At 41.4% G+C, this 16,037-nt stretch overlaps 1 protein-coding gene across 4 annotated transcripts in view; it reads right to left on the reverse strand.

Annotated features, from left to right (window-relative positions):
• The window catches only part of JARID2 (jumonji and AT-rich interaction domain containing 2), a 212,232-nt gene that overhangs the window by 77,464 nt on the left and 118,731 nt on the right, over positions 1 to 16,037 (reverse strand). For all 4 annotated transcript variants that reach the window (XM_080581035.1, XM_080581036.1, XM_080581034.1 and 1 more), the window contains exon 3: positions 14,907 to 15,048. Coding sequence is in view for 2 of the 4 variants with exons in the window: in XM_080581036.1 (XP_080437162.1) it covers positions 14,907 to 15,048 (142 nt within the window). In the remaining 2 variants the exon portion in view is untranslated. The remainder of the gene's footprint in view (positions 1 to 14,906; positions 15,049 to 16,037) is intronic.

Genomic DNA, 16,037 nt, shown 5'->3' on the forward strand with positions numbered 1-16,037 from the left:
ACTATCAGGCTGGTAGAGTACAGCTCTGTGCTGCACAACACCACTGGTTTGTGTCTACACACACAGAGGAGAAAAGGAGAAAAGGCATGCAGAAACCCATCTCATCCCAAATAACTCCAAAGGGATCACCAGTTTGATGAGGTGTGCTGCTGCGGTTGAGTCTCACCAGTGCTCAGGCCTCCTCACTCCATGTTTCATCCACCCCAGCAATATAGCTGAAATCTTCATAAATCCTCCCTCTGATATTCAATCTGGAAAAATAACCACTGTGACACAATGCTTTGGAGCTTTTCATTTCTGCACTCATTAAAATAATTAAGGAACTGAGACTGACATTAGTTTTTTTTGTGGGGTTTTCCATGTCCTCGTTAAGAGGTTCTATGGCCGACATGACTCAGAAATTTAGAGCTCATTATACAGAGCCACCTAAATTAGTATTCCGTTCATGGGCTTAATAGGTATTTAAACAATGTAAGAGACAGGTTTTGTTTTGTTCTTTTTTAATTGATAGAATAAACTGTATTCAAATGCTCAGAAAGTCTCACTTGTCTGTGATGCAGAGCGGGCTGAATGAGCAGAGCACAAACAGTTCTAGGATCCTTTGTTGCCAATAAGGCAAATGAGACGAGTAGGTTTCCTCCTCCATCTCCAGGCCCTTGGTAATTAAAGATAGCTGCTCACCTAATGTTCAGGAAACGCCATAAACATTTGTTTTCATTAAGGCTCATATTGGGAAACCAGGCAGATTCTGTTGAATAAAACCTAGCAGAAAAACACTTCAGTAGAAAAGGTCAGGATGGTCCAAAGAAACAGCAAACTGAGGAACAAGCATGGAAGCAAACAAAGCACAAAAGTCAACAACCAGTTCACACATTCTGGACCATCTAATATCACTATAGAAGCACAAAGAAGAACACAAACAGAAAACGGATTTCTTTTTTAAGGACTAAAGGGCTCAGTGCTTTTCATATAAAATTACAAAAAAAGTTAACTCTCAGAAAAGGTTAACTCAGAAGACCAAAACGTTCTTCACATTATGTTAAAAACAGGAACCCATGTCGAAAAGGCAAACTACGAAAAGAGACTCTGCTGTCCTTAACAATTATTATTGGGGGGAAAAAATCAAAAAGGCAAAAGAAGGCTTTCTTTTTCCTACATTTTCTTTGGGACCATGAATTGACTCTGCCCTTAATGAATGCCCTTCAAGTCCTGCCTTCCTGGTATCAAAAGTAAACAATATAATATTAAAGGGTAATAGGCGAAGCAAAACTCTGCGTGGACATTACCTTTGAACTACTAATTGTACTGGTAGGAGAAACAATTTTTCTTCTGGCAACAGTGTTGCAAGAAAGCTTCCCATAATTTCCCACCCCCAAAAAAGTGCCTGACTCAACAGGGTTTTCTATTCTATAGTAGAAAAAAGGACTGCTGAAGGTGTCCACGTCCTCCAGACTCCACTTCAGGAAGATTTTGTTGGTTTGCTTTTTTGAGTCAGGAACTTCAAATTCTAAAAGACATGTGCCTGAGCAGTTAGAAGAGTCTTGTAAAAAATTAAATTTAAAAAAAAAAAAAAAGCACGCCCGGGGGACAGGAGAGATCAGAACAAGCTGAACGTATCAGGGTCTGGAAATCTGCCCAGATACTGACATATTGTTGTCTGTCCTCATGTCAAACTGTACTTAAGTCCAAAGAGCCTTTCAGAATTGCTATATGATGATATTGTATATGAAGATTAAATTTACACTTCCTTGTAGAAGACAGAGTAACAAGAACTTCTAACGTATTCCCTTTTAACTTGCCTTTTTCATGATAAAAATTAGAAATAATGATGTGACAGAGCTGCATTTCTAATAATATCAGAACTCAGTCTCAGGGAAAGGAGCAGGAGGAATCTTTCTCTTCCAGACCTGAGAAGAAGCACAGCAACGGGCCCAAACCCTACCTTTCTCACACAGCCCAGCCCAGCAATTTCCTTCCTTTATGGCAAGTGGATCAAATATTTCAGCAGTGACCTGTCAGCATTTTGCAGAAACGGGGAAATTAGCATACAGCTGCATCCCCAAGCAGGCAGAGGGCTTTGAACAGCATGTAAAAACCCAATAGAGAAGCAAATCAATCTGAAGGCTCGAACTGAAGACAGCACACAGCACCAAAGAATAGGGGAGACACACACTGCTACCAACTAAAGCAGTTAAATTTCCTGAAATTGCAAAAGCGGGTGAGGGTGGGAAAATACAGCACTCAAGAAGATGCAACTAAGAAGTTAAAAAAAAGAAAAATGACCATAATTTGGAATAAAACTCTATATTGGGAAGTTTCCGTGCCTGAATTAGAGGAAAACAATGAGGTTTAAGAAATGCGAGTTATACTCTGCTTATCTGAACTATTTTTAAAAGCTATTTTCATTGAAATGCCCTGTAACACTGAATAAAAATGTTACAGAAAGGCTATTCCATTTTCACTGAGAATGTCAGATACTCTTGGTACCCTCACTAAACGAGTAAAGGTGTACATAAGCCATACCTTCAGAAGAAATGCTATGATGCGTGCTTTCACGACCAACATATACTCAGCACAAAAGGCTTTGTATGACAGTCCTGCAGGTGAAGAAGACATCTTTCTCAGCAACTAAAATGACCAAGTATCCAACAGGTATGAGACCCAGACTGCCAGCAATCCATTCAATAAACAATTTCTTGGAGTTCACAAAGACCAATTTCAACAGGGGAAGCAAGCTGACATGGACCTAGTGAGAGCTTGGGGAAATGCACAGTGAAGAGTACATGGCATCACTTTCTGATGGCTCAGTCTGGGGTATAAAATTCCAGCTTACATAGAGTAATATCACTGAAAAGGAAAACGAAAGACTCTTTGCTTGAGAATACAGAAAAAAGAGAAGAATAATAGGAAGTGCTACTGCAAGTGCAATCAAAACCAGGGACACTTAATTTACAGCATTCTTCAACCTTCAGAAGTTTTAGGAAAATGTTTGGCCCACTGAAATCAGTAACAAGTGAGCTCTTCAGTGAATCCACAACTTAACTCTTGTCGTTTAAAAAAGGATTTGAATGAAGATCTGCTGATAAAGCACTTTCAAAATCTTCCTTCAGGGAGAGAATTACATTTTTACTTTACTTACAAATATCTCTGTTACTTTATTATCACAACAAGGAAGTAGAGACATAAATACATAAAGCAGAATAGACAAAACAAATAGAAATAAATAATACATTTTCTTTTTGCATTTCTCTTTGAAATAACAAACAAATATTACTGCAACCTTAAATCCTCCAAAACTTCACCAATTAATTTTGAAGATGGAAGAAAGATACAGAGACTAAATGACACGCAAGACCATGTGGTATGGTAAGAATGCATCTTTCCTATCCTGTATGTAGGGCACTAGGCTACTAGAAAATACTGTGGTTTTATTGCACAAAGGGAAAAAAATATTTTTGTAGTTGGTTCAGTGATTTAAGCTTCATGGAAGAAACAACCTTTTTTCATGTGTTGTTCTTCTGAATTATTCCAGTCAATTCTCCTGACAAGAATAGCATAGCCTTTACTCAAGTGCTATCTCCCCTATTTTTCCATTTCTCATCTGATTCACCTTTAAAGTTTATTTTGCAGTCCATCTGGAAACTGGAAGCAATTAAATACTCTTAACCTGGTATGGCATGTAGCACAGTATCAAGGGTAAACTTGACAACAGGATTTCTAGATAACAGGGATGAAATAAAACTGATAAAAAACAAACCTTGATTGCGTGGTAACATTTGCCTTGCTATGGCTCAATACTTATAATCAAATTTTCAGGTAATGAGAGGATTTCATAGGGCTAGAGACATACAAGTGAGGTTCTCAGAAATCGTGCCACACCTCATTTGCCTTGTTTTTCCTTTACAAATCAACCAGGTGGGAGGAACTAGATTTCAAGAAAAATCAATAGAGGTCAATTTTTCTAGCTTAAGACAAACATAAAAAGTCCAAGCACAGCGAGATACCACAATTAGCAGGCCATTTGGTTTCAGGCTTCTGACCTGAGAGCCGAGCCAGGGGTTTTGTAAGATTTCTCAATCCCTGTTAGAAAACTTTATGATTTTCAAGGTGCAGGTGTAAAGACGACGATGACACTAAAAATAGAAGTAATCAAGAAAGTCCCAGCTGCTCACTTTCACAGCAAACTAGACGTATGCAAAAGAAAAACATTAGACTTCCTTCTAAAAAAAGAGTTGATTAAAATTTTAGAGTAATTTATTTTTAAATACACATTTTGCTTGACAACTTGCAGGACAAATTGTCACAGGGCCAGGAATAATCTAAGGCAGAAGAAACAGCAGATGCAAAAGCACGGGATTTCAGAGGCTCTTCCTCACCTCACCAGGAAAGGAGTGACCAGAAGAGACGAGGTGACTGCTGGCTTGGAATAAATCTGAGAACAAAGCTACCCAAGGAGGGGCCCGAGCTGACGGGGACAGCCTGCCACCACTGAGAGGGGCAAACACTGCCTCTCCTCTCCTTCCTTCTCCCCACAGCCACCTCTGCTGGGCTCACCAAGGGGCCAGGGGACCTGTCCCCAAGCCCACTGCCACCAACCCAGCAGAAAACTGTCCACTTTTGCTTTTGCTGGATGACAAACTGTGCCAGAGTCAGCACAAAGGGGCAAGGGAAGGCATTCTCCTCCTTGTCATTGAGGCCAAAGGAAAACAGCCCAACATTGCAAGTCGTGTTCTCCCAGGGCAAGATCTCTGTAAAGAACGAGGGAAAACCTCTGAAGATGCAGCTACGGTAAGAAACCAGCATTCATCACAACAGCAGTGCGGCTACACCAGCTTTGGGGTGGGATGTCCCCTCAGACAGGTAGCTGTGGGAGAGCTTTTTGGCTGGAGACCACATTTCAAGTCTCTTTTTAAGTCATTCACCAAGCCACTGACACCAAGTGAAGTAAATTTCCCCAAGACAAGGGGTTCAAAATTACAACAGACACATGTACAGAGGAAAATATCCTACCTGTGACAGAATAGCTGACAACCCAAGCATCCACATTTCTCTGGTAAAGCTGGAATATATAAAGCTGTATAAAGAGCTATCGAAATTATGATGACGTGCAAAGAAAAGCCTCTCAGACTTAAAAGGCTAACGATGTGTTGTCTCAGTTTTCACTTCTTCATCTGAGAAATTTTAACTTGCACCAGAATATGTTTATATTGAATTCTAAAAGCTGCCATTTAAAATAAATAAATTCTAAAACCTATCCTGGACACTCAGCGTACATACACACACACACGTTACCAGTTAATTCATTTTGCAGAATTATGACTCCAATGAACAACTAATTCAACTGTGAAAACAGCTCAAATCAGATCAGAGTTTCAGTAGTGACCCCTTTAACTAGCGATCTCCTCACTCTCTCCTCATAGCCCAATATTTTATTCATATAAATGAGTATCTACAGGATTTCATAAAAGTGAAAGCATTACAGGCAAATGAGATGTTGCAATAGAAGAGACGTTAGAAAGGAGATCTGTACAAACTCCACTTCATTGAAAAGATAAATAACAGCTGCAGGAGCTCAAGGAAAGGAGGAGGATAAGGGAGAAGAAGAGTGGATGGTCATCTCTATAGTAACTACCATGAAGAAACTCTGGGGAGAACTTGTCTGAAAACTGTAAGAAGGATGCTACCACTGGAAATGGACTATATAACGTCTAGGAGGGGGAGAAGTTGCAAACAATTTGCCACACGGTCAATGATCCCTTAAGCTTTAGTTTATTTAATCAGAGCCAAGAAGAAATACCGAGAGAGAAAAACAAGGAAGGAAAACAAAGTCATAACATAATGATAACATGGTCATTACTGTACGAATTATTTAACAATAAACATACCATAAAAATAGCAAAAATACAAGTGTTCAGGTTAAGAAGGGGAAAAAGAAAAAAAAAAACCAGCTTCCATCAGGAAATCCTGTGCTATTGGATGCAGCAATGGAGGAAAATAAAGCAAAAGCTCTATTCCTGTGTATGCTAGACCATATATGTAAAATGCCTGTGTGTTTTATATCAACATTCTCATGACCTGGGAAGATTCCAGAGGAGATATTTACAGTAAAAAAGATCTATAGTTTTAGAATTCAGTTCAGAGCTACAAAACTCTTACACTCAAACTACCACGCTGTTGACGAGCACTGCCCCATCCCTAAGCGGTGCTCACGCTGCCCCACACCTCTTTCATCGAGAGACCTGAGACCCACTCCCTACAGGGGACAAAATCTGTTTTGATCCGACACAGCAATACAAACACACACACACTATGGTCTTTTTTGGTAAATCGGCAGCAGTCCATGCTCACGCTGTCATTTCCATGCAACGTGTCAAGAATATATTCCTACCACTTAACCAGTGTGCAGGCTCCAGATAGGCCATGAAAATAAGGATGGAATAAGATTTCCTGGAGTTTAGTGTTTGCCAAACCAGCATACATATAGTCTTCAAATATTAAAAAAAAAAAGTACCTGAAACTCAGTGTTGGGATACACCTCCACTTTAAGGCCCTAGAGTTGTGCTCTGTTTATTATTATTGTTGTTGTTATTGTTATTATTATTATTATTATTATTGCTATTGTCTCCAGGGCACATAGGACAACATTAGTCCAGTCCAGGCTGGCTTTTGTCTCAGCATACTTACAAAACATTTGGTTAGAATTATAGTGAAAATGATTTCACATGCAAACAGCCCACGGCCAATTTCCTCTAAATGTTCATATAAAAGGAAATCACAGGCTTCGACCATCAGTCCGCTTAAATTTTAGTTAAAATGCAAGGTAGGTCTACAATGCTTAGCAGCAAGATCACCAGAGATCTTGTTCGGAGTTTGGAGAAGCTGTACCCATGTAGCCTACTAAATCATGTCCAACCTGCCACAAGAAAAATTTCTTTGCAGCTTTGCATTAGGAGGTGAGGATCCCTCCATTACTGCAAATTAGAAAATATCAACAGTCTTCTGACTGTATTTGTCTTCCCGTATCTTTTGTTTCCTAATCCTTCGAAAGATCACTAAAAGGTAGCATTACTTCATGAATTGTTAGTAAGTGTAGTCGAAGTAAAACTACTTACTGGCAAATATGACAGCATTTTACATCCTCATTTTAGCAACAGGTTTCCACTTCTCCATTCTTGGCCTTTTATTCTTGCAGCAATTATTTTTATCTGTTGACATCTTTTTAAGCTCCAATTTTAATTTTATGCAGGAAACTGAATGCGTTTCATTTAGTTCTGAAAACTCATCCATACTTGACAGTGCTGAATGCTTTTTCTTTAAGTAATCTCTTCTTTTCCAAGAGAATAAGACCGCTGCAAACGCTACCATGATTAATTCTAGGTATCAAAATTTTAAAACAAACTCTCGTTCTTTAAAATAACCTAAGAGAAAAAAAAAAAATCATGGTATTGTGGTGATCTTCAAAATGCACATTAATGCCTTATTTTCTTCCTGTCTTTTGATTTTAAATTCATTTTGGGGAATTATGAATGAAGGAATAAATGGAAGACACTCATTTGTAAAACTTGTGAATCTGTGGTGGTTTTTCAGACATTCATGCTGCGGGACTGTGGATATTGATTCTTGGAGTGAACAAACATCTATAGGAGCTCTGGGCCCCAATGTTCATTTGGTGAGGTTGCAATTTTTTACCTATGAGGGTAATAAGACCCAAAGCAAAAGATCAACATATTTCAAGTTGTCCGTGTTTCCACCATTTTGGATGAGAAGGACTGGCTTTGGGACAGCAACAATAGCCAGAAATAGCCAAGGCACAGCAACAAGGCTGTCTCTGCTGATGTTACAAAATCCCTACAAATGTCCATCACATGTAACATTTCCTCCAGTGTAGATGGGGCTTAGGGATGAAAAAACACTTAGGGACTGTTCAGATACTCAATGGAAAATGGTTTTAATATCTTCCTGTCTCTTTGAAATGCCACATAAGTGGATTGGCCACAAATGCCTTACCCTCTGGACAGGAGAGTAATAGAAAGATAATTTTCAGAGAGAAATGAAGTCAAGAAGGTTCTAAAAAGGATCAAATCAGAGAGATGCTTCCTCTCCTCCTGGCCCTCAGTGACAGCAGGCTGAGCACGGGGCTGGCAGAAGCTGAACTGTAACATCAAGGTAAGAGGGCAAGCAACAGCACAGATGCACACTGAAAAATGACAGAAGAAAACAGATGCAGCAAAGAGCTGATGCTACCCTGAAATACAGGCTAGACCCTTATGTAGACTACTGATAGCTTATGTGCATCAGAAAACCTCCTTCACACTGATGGATAAATGTGCTTGCAAAAGTGTCTTTCAGTGCAGAATCAGTTATTTCCTACATTGTTTTAGAGCAACCTCTGCCCAGTATTCAAGCAATCAACATCTGGCCTGTCACACCTAGGGGCAAGACACCTGCATAAAAGTAAATGACAGTAGGGATGATGGGTTATCAAGCAGCTGAAAGGGAGTTTGCCACAGACAGAACCACAGAACCAGCTGCACCATCTGGTCTGGCTTTGGAAATTCCCTTGGAAATCACCTGGGGAAAGCCAGGAAGAAGAGCCCGAGCCCAAGACCACCATGTCCTCCTCCTGTAACCCTCACTTCTGAAGAGAAGGTGGCAGGTGAGGACAAGCGAGTTTGCTTAACATTTCTCTGCTGCTATAAATCATACCTCCACAATTATTAAATCCCTACTCGGACAAGCTGTTTACATAGCTGTCTACCCACAAAGTTAAAGTGTTCCCAGATTCCTGTACCTTGTTATATCTTTGGCTGTCGGAGAGAAGAATCCATGTCAACAACTTCTGTTTGTTTCTTATGAAAGAAAGAACATTAATCACCTGATTTTTCCTTTTCGCACTACATAGAATGATCTCCTTGACTTGTGTAATAAAGCAGGTAATCTGTCATTTCACTATTCTTGCACAAATCCACTCCCATGGACTATTATTGTTCTGTTTATAAGGCTTGTTATTTAAATATAAATGTGCAGCACTAAAAATACATTCCACTCATACAAGAATTTACAGAGGGGGTAAATATATATATATATAAAATACATAAATCTTACTGTCATTTTGTTTTTACTGCGGATTAATATAGCTCTTCTTCATAAGCAAACAAGTAGTGCAGATTTGCATAGCCTACTGAAATTAGAAAAAGATAATACAAGCACCTGGGTTGATAAGTGGGATTACATTATGTGGTAGCAGGCAACAGCTGAACACATTATATAGTGTTTCAATTAGCAAAAAGATAATTCACTGAAAAGATTCTGGAATAACACTTTGATATTACGAACAGTATCCCACTTTCACACCTGAATTATAATGCACTACTCTCTCCATCACCCAGAATACCGAGTAGTGATCCCTCACAAACATACATATGTGGGATCAGGATTGACCTTGTTTTACATCTTGCATGGAAGATGCTAAACCTAGTGTTAGAGAGACTATTAATTATTAACCATAAAAACAATTTGGCAAAAACAAAAAAAGAGAAAGAAACCAAGCCTAAGCCCCTTCAATCTTTTGACAGCTCTGCTGCAAGCAAGCCTTTTGAAGCTCAAGTTGAAAAGGATATATCATTAAAAGAAACCACTTAAATTAGCAGCTTGCCTAATGCACAGAAGCTTGCCTACCCTCACTGGCTTTTTGTTGTGCTAAAGGTATAGTGCAGCTCTGCCAGTCTAGCAGCTGTGCAATCACCAGCCAAAGGAGACTCTCTTCCTCTTCCTTGGCCACGTACTCCCACCCCTTGGTTTGGCAAGCTTCAGCATTCACCTAGCATCTGGGAGTTAAAGCAGCATTTAAAAAACAAAAATAAAAGGAAAAGGGAAATTGAACAGGCAGCAGAAAGCCAGCACTATGCAAGGGGCGGGAGCACATCCCATGTGTTGGCCTTGCTGCAGCACAGAACCACACTTCTGACTCTCACATGCCTGAGACTGTTTGCAGAAAGCTGCTGTATTAATTAAAGGCCTCAGAGGTTCCTAATAAACAATTTCTGTCCAATCTAGCTGGAGCAGCTTAAAACACAATCATTCCCCAGTGGGTTCTGCCTTCCTCCTGCTGGCGATGACCTTCCCTGTAGCAGAACAGGACAAAGAGAAGTGCCCTCCCTTGGGAGCTGCACATGCTCTTGGTCCAGGTGTGGATGTGCGTCCGCTCTGCTGCTCCCGCGACAGGGCAGTAATGGCCCCTGGGGACAAGGGAGATGGCAGGGACATTCGGCGTCCAGCAGCTGCTCACCTTGCATGGCTCTAATGCAAGTTTAAGGCACAGCCATCTTCGCAGAGTCGATCTGAACTAACGCGCAGCAGCTGCGGAGTGAAGAACAACAGGCTTCCTACTGGCAAAACCGATACGAGACTAGAAACGTGGTCGACTGCTGAATGTTTTCAGATTTTCTCCCCTGGGTTTTGTGCTGAAATTTCTTCAAACCAATTTTTCTTCCTTCTGACTAAACAAACCTTTTTCTTTCCCTTAGTGGAGAAAATAGTCTAACGTTGAGTATAAAAGCAAAATGTAAAGCTCAGTGGCTATTAAAATCAGTCAAGCCCCTCTCACTTTTCAAAGCCTTGTATTAACAGAACTTTACTATAAAAGATAAATGCATTTGGCAATTCCCTGCGTGCATTGCTGGGCAGGGGGGGTCATGCGAGTGAATAGCTTCTGATTAGTAACAGGAAGCAAGCAACAGCCTACTGTCACCAAAGATGAACGTACTGTCACATCCAGTCTGCTCTGCACATGTCTCTTCTTGGGTAAGGTGAGCAACTGTTGCTGAAAAGCACATAGCTGGCCCTGCACACTGTTATTAATACAGCCATGGTTGTATTCTTCTTAAGAGTTGCTCATAAAAATTTAAAAGCATCCAGCACAGCGACTCAAACCCCTTTGGCCTGTTACCTGTTGATCTTCCCAGCTGAGAATCATAGCTTGAGGTTGGAGAGCCGTAACAAAAAGAACATGCAATTACATTGAAGTTACGCTTCCCCTTCGGGAATAACATGCGGCAATCACCTTTGCTACGGCTTTTTAAAATGCACGATCTTTGCTCCGTGAAGACCATCCAGCCTGATACTTTATCAAGCCTATATACAAAGCTTTTGTTCATCTCTCCAAAAACTATCAAAGAAACTAGCACCTGCTCTCACTTACACTGCAATTAGACAGCAACTCATTACACAAGGGGTTTGGTGTAGCGTTTTAAATGCGATATTTGAGTGCTTTTGCCAAATGCTAGAATAACACGAACAACTCTTTACAGGCTGAAAGTAGTAGTTACTACTAAAGATTAACTCCCTTCCACCCAGACCTGGTCATGCGTAACACACACAGCTCAGACCAAAGCAAGTCTTTTCTGTTCTTTGAGTGGAAACCCAAACAAATCTAAGTACTTTGAAGTCCTGTGCTGGCCATTACGGCCACTCCCAGTCCAGCCAGACCCCATGTATTCTGTAAGCAGGGCTCATGATTTTTTGAGTGATCTGGAGACTTCACACAGGCAAAGCTGCATACGTACTTCTGTTTCTCCTTACCACCACCACGCTATCGCAGCTGAAACCTGTAGCATCAGAAAAAGACAGGTTGTGCACTTTTGGTACAGTTCTGTGATTTCTGTTGAAATCTAAAACCCTGCACTTGAAAAGAAATGGAGATGGGACTTTCCCTGTTGGCTGCAAACTCTGTGCAGAAAGCTGCCTCCAGTCCCCAGACAGCGAAGCTGTTAACTACTGACAAGTACCCGTGTGCCTGTCAGCACCTGCCCGTCTACAACTAATCCTCTGACCAGTAACCCATGGAAGCATCCCCTGCCTAGTTTTTCCTCAAGGAAAATTGACACCGGAGATCGCTGGCATGGTGAGACCACAATGCAGTGCTAGTTGCTAGTGAATGCTCACGCTCCACTCCGATTGCAGTGAGAATCAGCACTTGCTACCCATCCATGTTCTTGAGCAGTCTCTCTGAAACAGGAAGAGTTTGGATCACATGTAAATGCAAACTGAATGCAGACATGCTGCATACATGCTCAAATCCATCTTCCTCTTCCATTAATGTAATGTCACTTGCTCTAATAGGTGGGGCAAAAAAAATCTGCCGGATCAGTTCGCTGAACTGACCAGCCTGGAGGCCAGAAGGTTGCCAGACAGGACAGACAGGAAGAAGAAGGAACAAGAAACTGGGAAGAGACTGTTTGTTTGCCTCCACAGTACCAGCCTGTCATTACACTGAAGAACTGCAAGGTCAAACCACAGCTTTCAACTACTAAATAAACTGGGTCCTGCTACAGGACCAGTAGAAGACAAACAAACGTGCAACTCTGGTCTGGGGAGGGGAAAAAAATGCATAAAGTACATGCTGCAGCTCGAGTGCTTACAAGTGTATTTTAGCACTAGAGCACCAATAGTTGTACACACTGCTGAGCCAACGATCGAAAAGTTTGATTTTGAGAAAGCCCAGGGGGAAGACGAGGAGGACACGATTTCACAAAGCTTGATCAGCTCAGGCAACGATCCTATTGACATCCTCCTCCATGCCAGACAAGTTTAGCTCAGCGGCCATTTCGAATCTCATCCCCTTTCCTCTTTCTCCTGCACATCTTTTGCCCGCCCAGTATTCCTGACACAGCTCCGTGGGTTCCCAAGATGACCTGGATCAAAGAATGATTACGTATGCAGCTAAGCAAAAAATGAGAGAGAGGGAGAGAAAGAAGAAACGACGACACCAAAACACTCAGCCTGCTGCAGCACAGCTTCAGAGAAGTTAAGAGGAGTCCAGAAGAGGTATGTCTGCAAAGAGGAAGCTAGGAGAGGAAGAAAGATAAAAGTCTGTGTTGGGTGTAAAAGGAAACAAAACAGGAACGTTCTCCTTTGCAGCGACTGCGGCAGCAAAACTAACGCTATTTCAACGGCTCGTGACGCATAAAGAACTGAAATGGTGCCTTGTCTTCCACAAAAGACAGAAAGACATTTTTCATCTTGGCTTCTGTTTTTGTTTTGTTTTTAGCCTGGAAAGTACCAAAGGCACTGGAGTTCCCTATTACTTTTCAAGTCTGAAGAATTAGCGTCCAGTAAGTGAACCAGTCATGGGCCTGAACCATCCAGATGCGTCCCACCATTGGAATCCCACAGCCAAAACTAGCAGATATCCCTTCAGAAAAATTTCTCCCGCAACACTGAAATGCAGTTTCTTGGGTTTGGTGACGCAGCAATCCCACTCCTCTCCGCAGCTGAGCTGTGCAGGGCATCAGAAGCAGGGACATGGTAAGAGCCAGCCACCTCCTGCCCCTCCTCACACCCCTCCGTGTCCCCAGAGGGGAGGAGGTGATGCCCACTCGGTGGCACTGGCAGCTGCTCCTGCAGCCACGCTGTGAACAAGAGATGAAAACTCACGCAGGTTAAAAATAAAGAACCCTGGCAAAAAGCCTAAATCCATCTTCCTCCCGCTATTGCTTTTAATCCTAACCAGCTCCTTCAAGCTACTCATCCTGTGACACTGCAAGCGGTTGTATCAGCACGGCTGAGGAACGAGGGCACTGAACAGAGGGGACAGGGCAGGCACAGAGGGCAGCAAAATTCCAGAAGATAACCTGCCAGCATCGGTGGCAACACCATGAAACGATAGGCACTGTCTCCCAGGGCTATTACACCTAAATTTCTAGAGCAGAAATCATTTTCAAGCCTCTGTTACAATTCATAAAGCCAAAAATAAATATTTTTATTAAATATTTTATATTTTTTTTATTATTATTTTTTGCAGATATTTTTCCCCTGACCTGCAGTAGGATGCAGTAAGCCTTACAAAATTTCTACCAGTATGGAAAATAGCACAGATTTTTATTATGACACACCGCACCAGAGGAGCTAGTAGGCATATTTGGAGCTAGATTTTGGGTTTGGTGCTTTGGACGAGTGAAGCAAAACTTGTGGGGACAGGGGTAGGAGGTATGGGGACTGGTGCCAGGAAAGGCACCACCCTCCTCACCCCATATCGGGCTACCCAGGGAAATCATAAGGTCACACAGAACATTTCTTTTGTTTGAAAGAGGACTTTATTTTATGGTTCACATTGGATTAGGACTAGGGTGAGAGGAGTGTGGAGGAAAAAAAAGGTTGAGAAAGCATTTTCCATTTCTCTCTTTTAAATGGCATTTTTCAGTCAGCCTGTTTTGGTTCTCACTTCATACAGGGGACAACTCCCAGCCTCTGCCTGCATTTTCAGCATATTTTCTGCAAGAGGTTGGCTGGAGTCCTACAATTTTAACCCACATTTTGCACATGCAGGGTAAGAACTCGTAAGAGTTCAACAAGGACTTCATAACTGACTTCTAGGAAAGAGGAGGCAGCTTACCACAGCATTATCTCAACGCAGTCCTTTGCAACCGATACCCACAACACTGCATTACTCCAGTTTCTCTTTTCAGAAGCATGTTCTTTTCCTTTTTTTTTTTTAAACTTAACATGGTTTCCTTCACGGAAAATTAAAAATAACAATAATAACACTACTTCAGCGATGCTTTCCTTGAAATTACACACACATTGATACGTCCCTGAGATGCCACGGGGGCGGGGAGGGGAGGCAGGGGGAGAGTACTAAGGCATATAATTCAGCAATCACCTACTGCAAAACAACTTCTTTTACATATTTTTCAAAAAAAAAAAAAAAAGAACAGCAAGCACTGTCTATACTGATGGATGAAGCCAAAATTCACTGTATCCTCACTGTTACCAGAAGGACTCTATGCTGGAAAGTCTGTTTATGGTAGGGCAGTATTTGCAACCTTACTGATAACGTAACCACAACCTTATAGCACGAAAGGGACAAAGCAGAAAGGCTACTTCTTTAATCATAACGCTCTACTGACCTTTTCCTCGAGGGCCCCTCTTCGAAATCTGAAGAACTAACATCGTTGCTCGTTGAGGACACTTGCGATGCATCGTCCTTCTCATTCTCCAGCTGCTCTGATCCCGGTCCTAATCCTTTAGATTGGCCATTAGTGAGAAGACCTGCAAACATGACAAAGTAGAACACAACATTCAAAACCTGCATAACCAGTGCCAAATGGATTTTATAAAAATTCATGCTTTGCAGTAAAATAGAGTCGACTCCCAAAGCAATCGTCTTGCAAAAAGCTATGCTGATAACATTGATTTTGCACAGAGGTACTTCAACAAGAAACTGGCTGATTGCATGTTTCTGATTTGGTTAACTGTAAGCCAGCAGTTCCAAACGGCTATACTACAGGTGTTTGCAATCACATTTATAATCTCGTCACATCCCTTACGCTAAAAGGGGCACAGCTTAGAGTCATAAACTCATCCCTGTGTTGTAGGCGGCCTGTTGACTGCCACAGATGAGAATCTTTTTCACTTATCTGTAGATCAGTATAAAATTAATCTGCCGTTTAATTAATTTGTCGTCTTCTTACGCTTCATTCTCCTGTTTCCAATGATAACAATTTACGACCCTTTGAACAAAAAATCCTAAATCCCAAAGGAAATAACATCAAACAGCCGTCTCCTGATTCTGAATCTTCTGACCCAGCATCACTCAGACACAGAAACTCCCGACCACAGGCAACGGTGCACAGGGCAGGGGAAGCGTATGCCACAGCTGCCCGATGCTTTGTGCCTTTTCCCTGCTGGAAGAACAGCATAGCAAGCAAAGTCCCATAGATGGCAGAAAGCATCGGGCCCTGCATAAGCACACTGTTCAACAAATTTTGCTTATTCTGCTCAAAGCTATAAATACAATATGACTTGACTCTTCCAAAACGACAGCAGATAGAGAAGCCACTCAGACTTAAGAAGGAATTAAAGGAGTAATATATCCCTAAATAAACTTTATGATTAGAGGGAAGAAAATTACTAACAACATTATCAGCTCAGCATGAGTTGTAACTTTATCCAGAAGAACGCTTTCCCATCTCTCCATCAAAATGCTTCAGTAAATGGCATTACAAAACTTTGTCTCATGGCTTTAGTTCCTCAGAAGA

Source organism: Anser brachyrhynchus (genome assembly GCF_964034855.1).
Source record: "Anser brachyrhynchus genome assembly, chromosome: 2".
NCBI lineage: Eukaryota > Metazoa > Chordata > Aves > Anseriformes > Anatidae > Anser > Anser brachyrhynchus.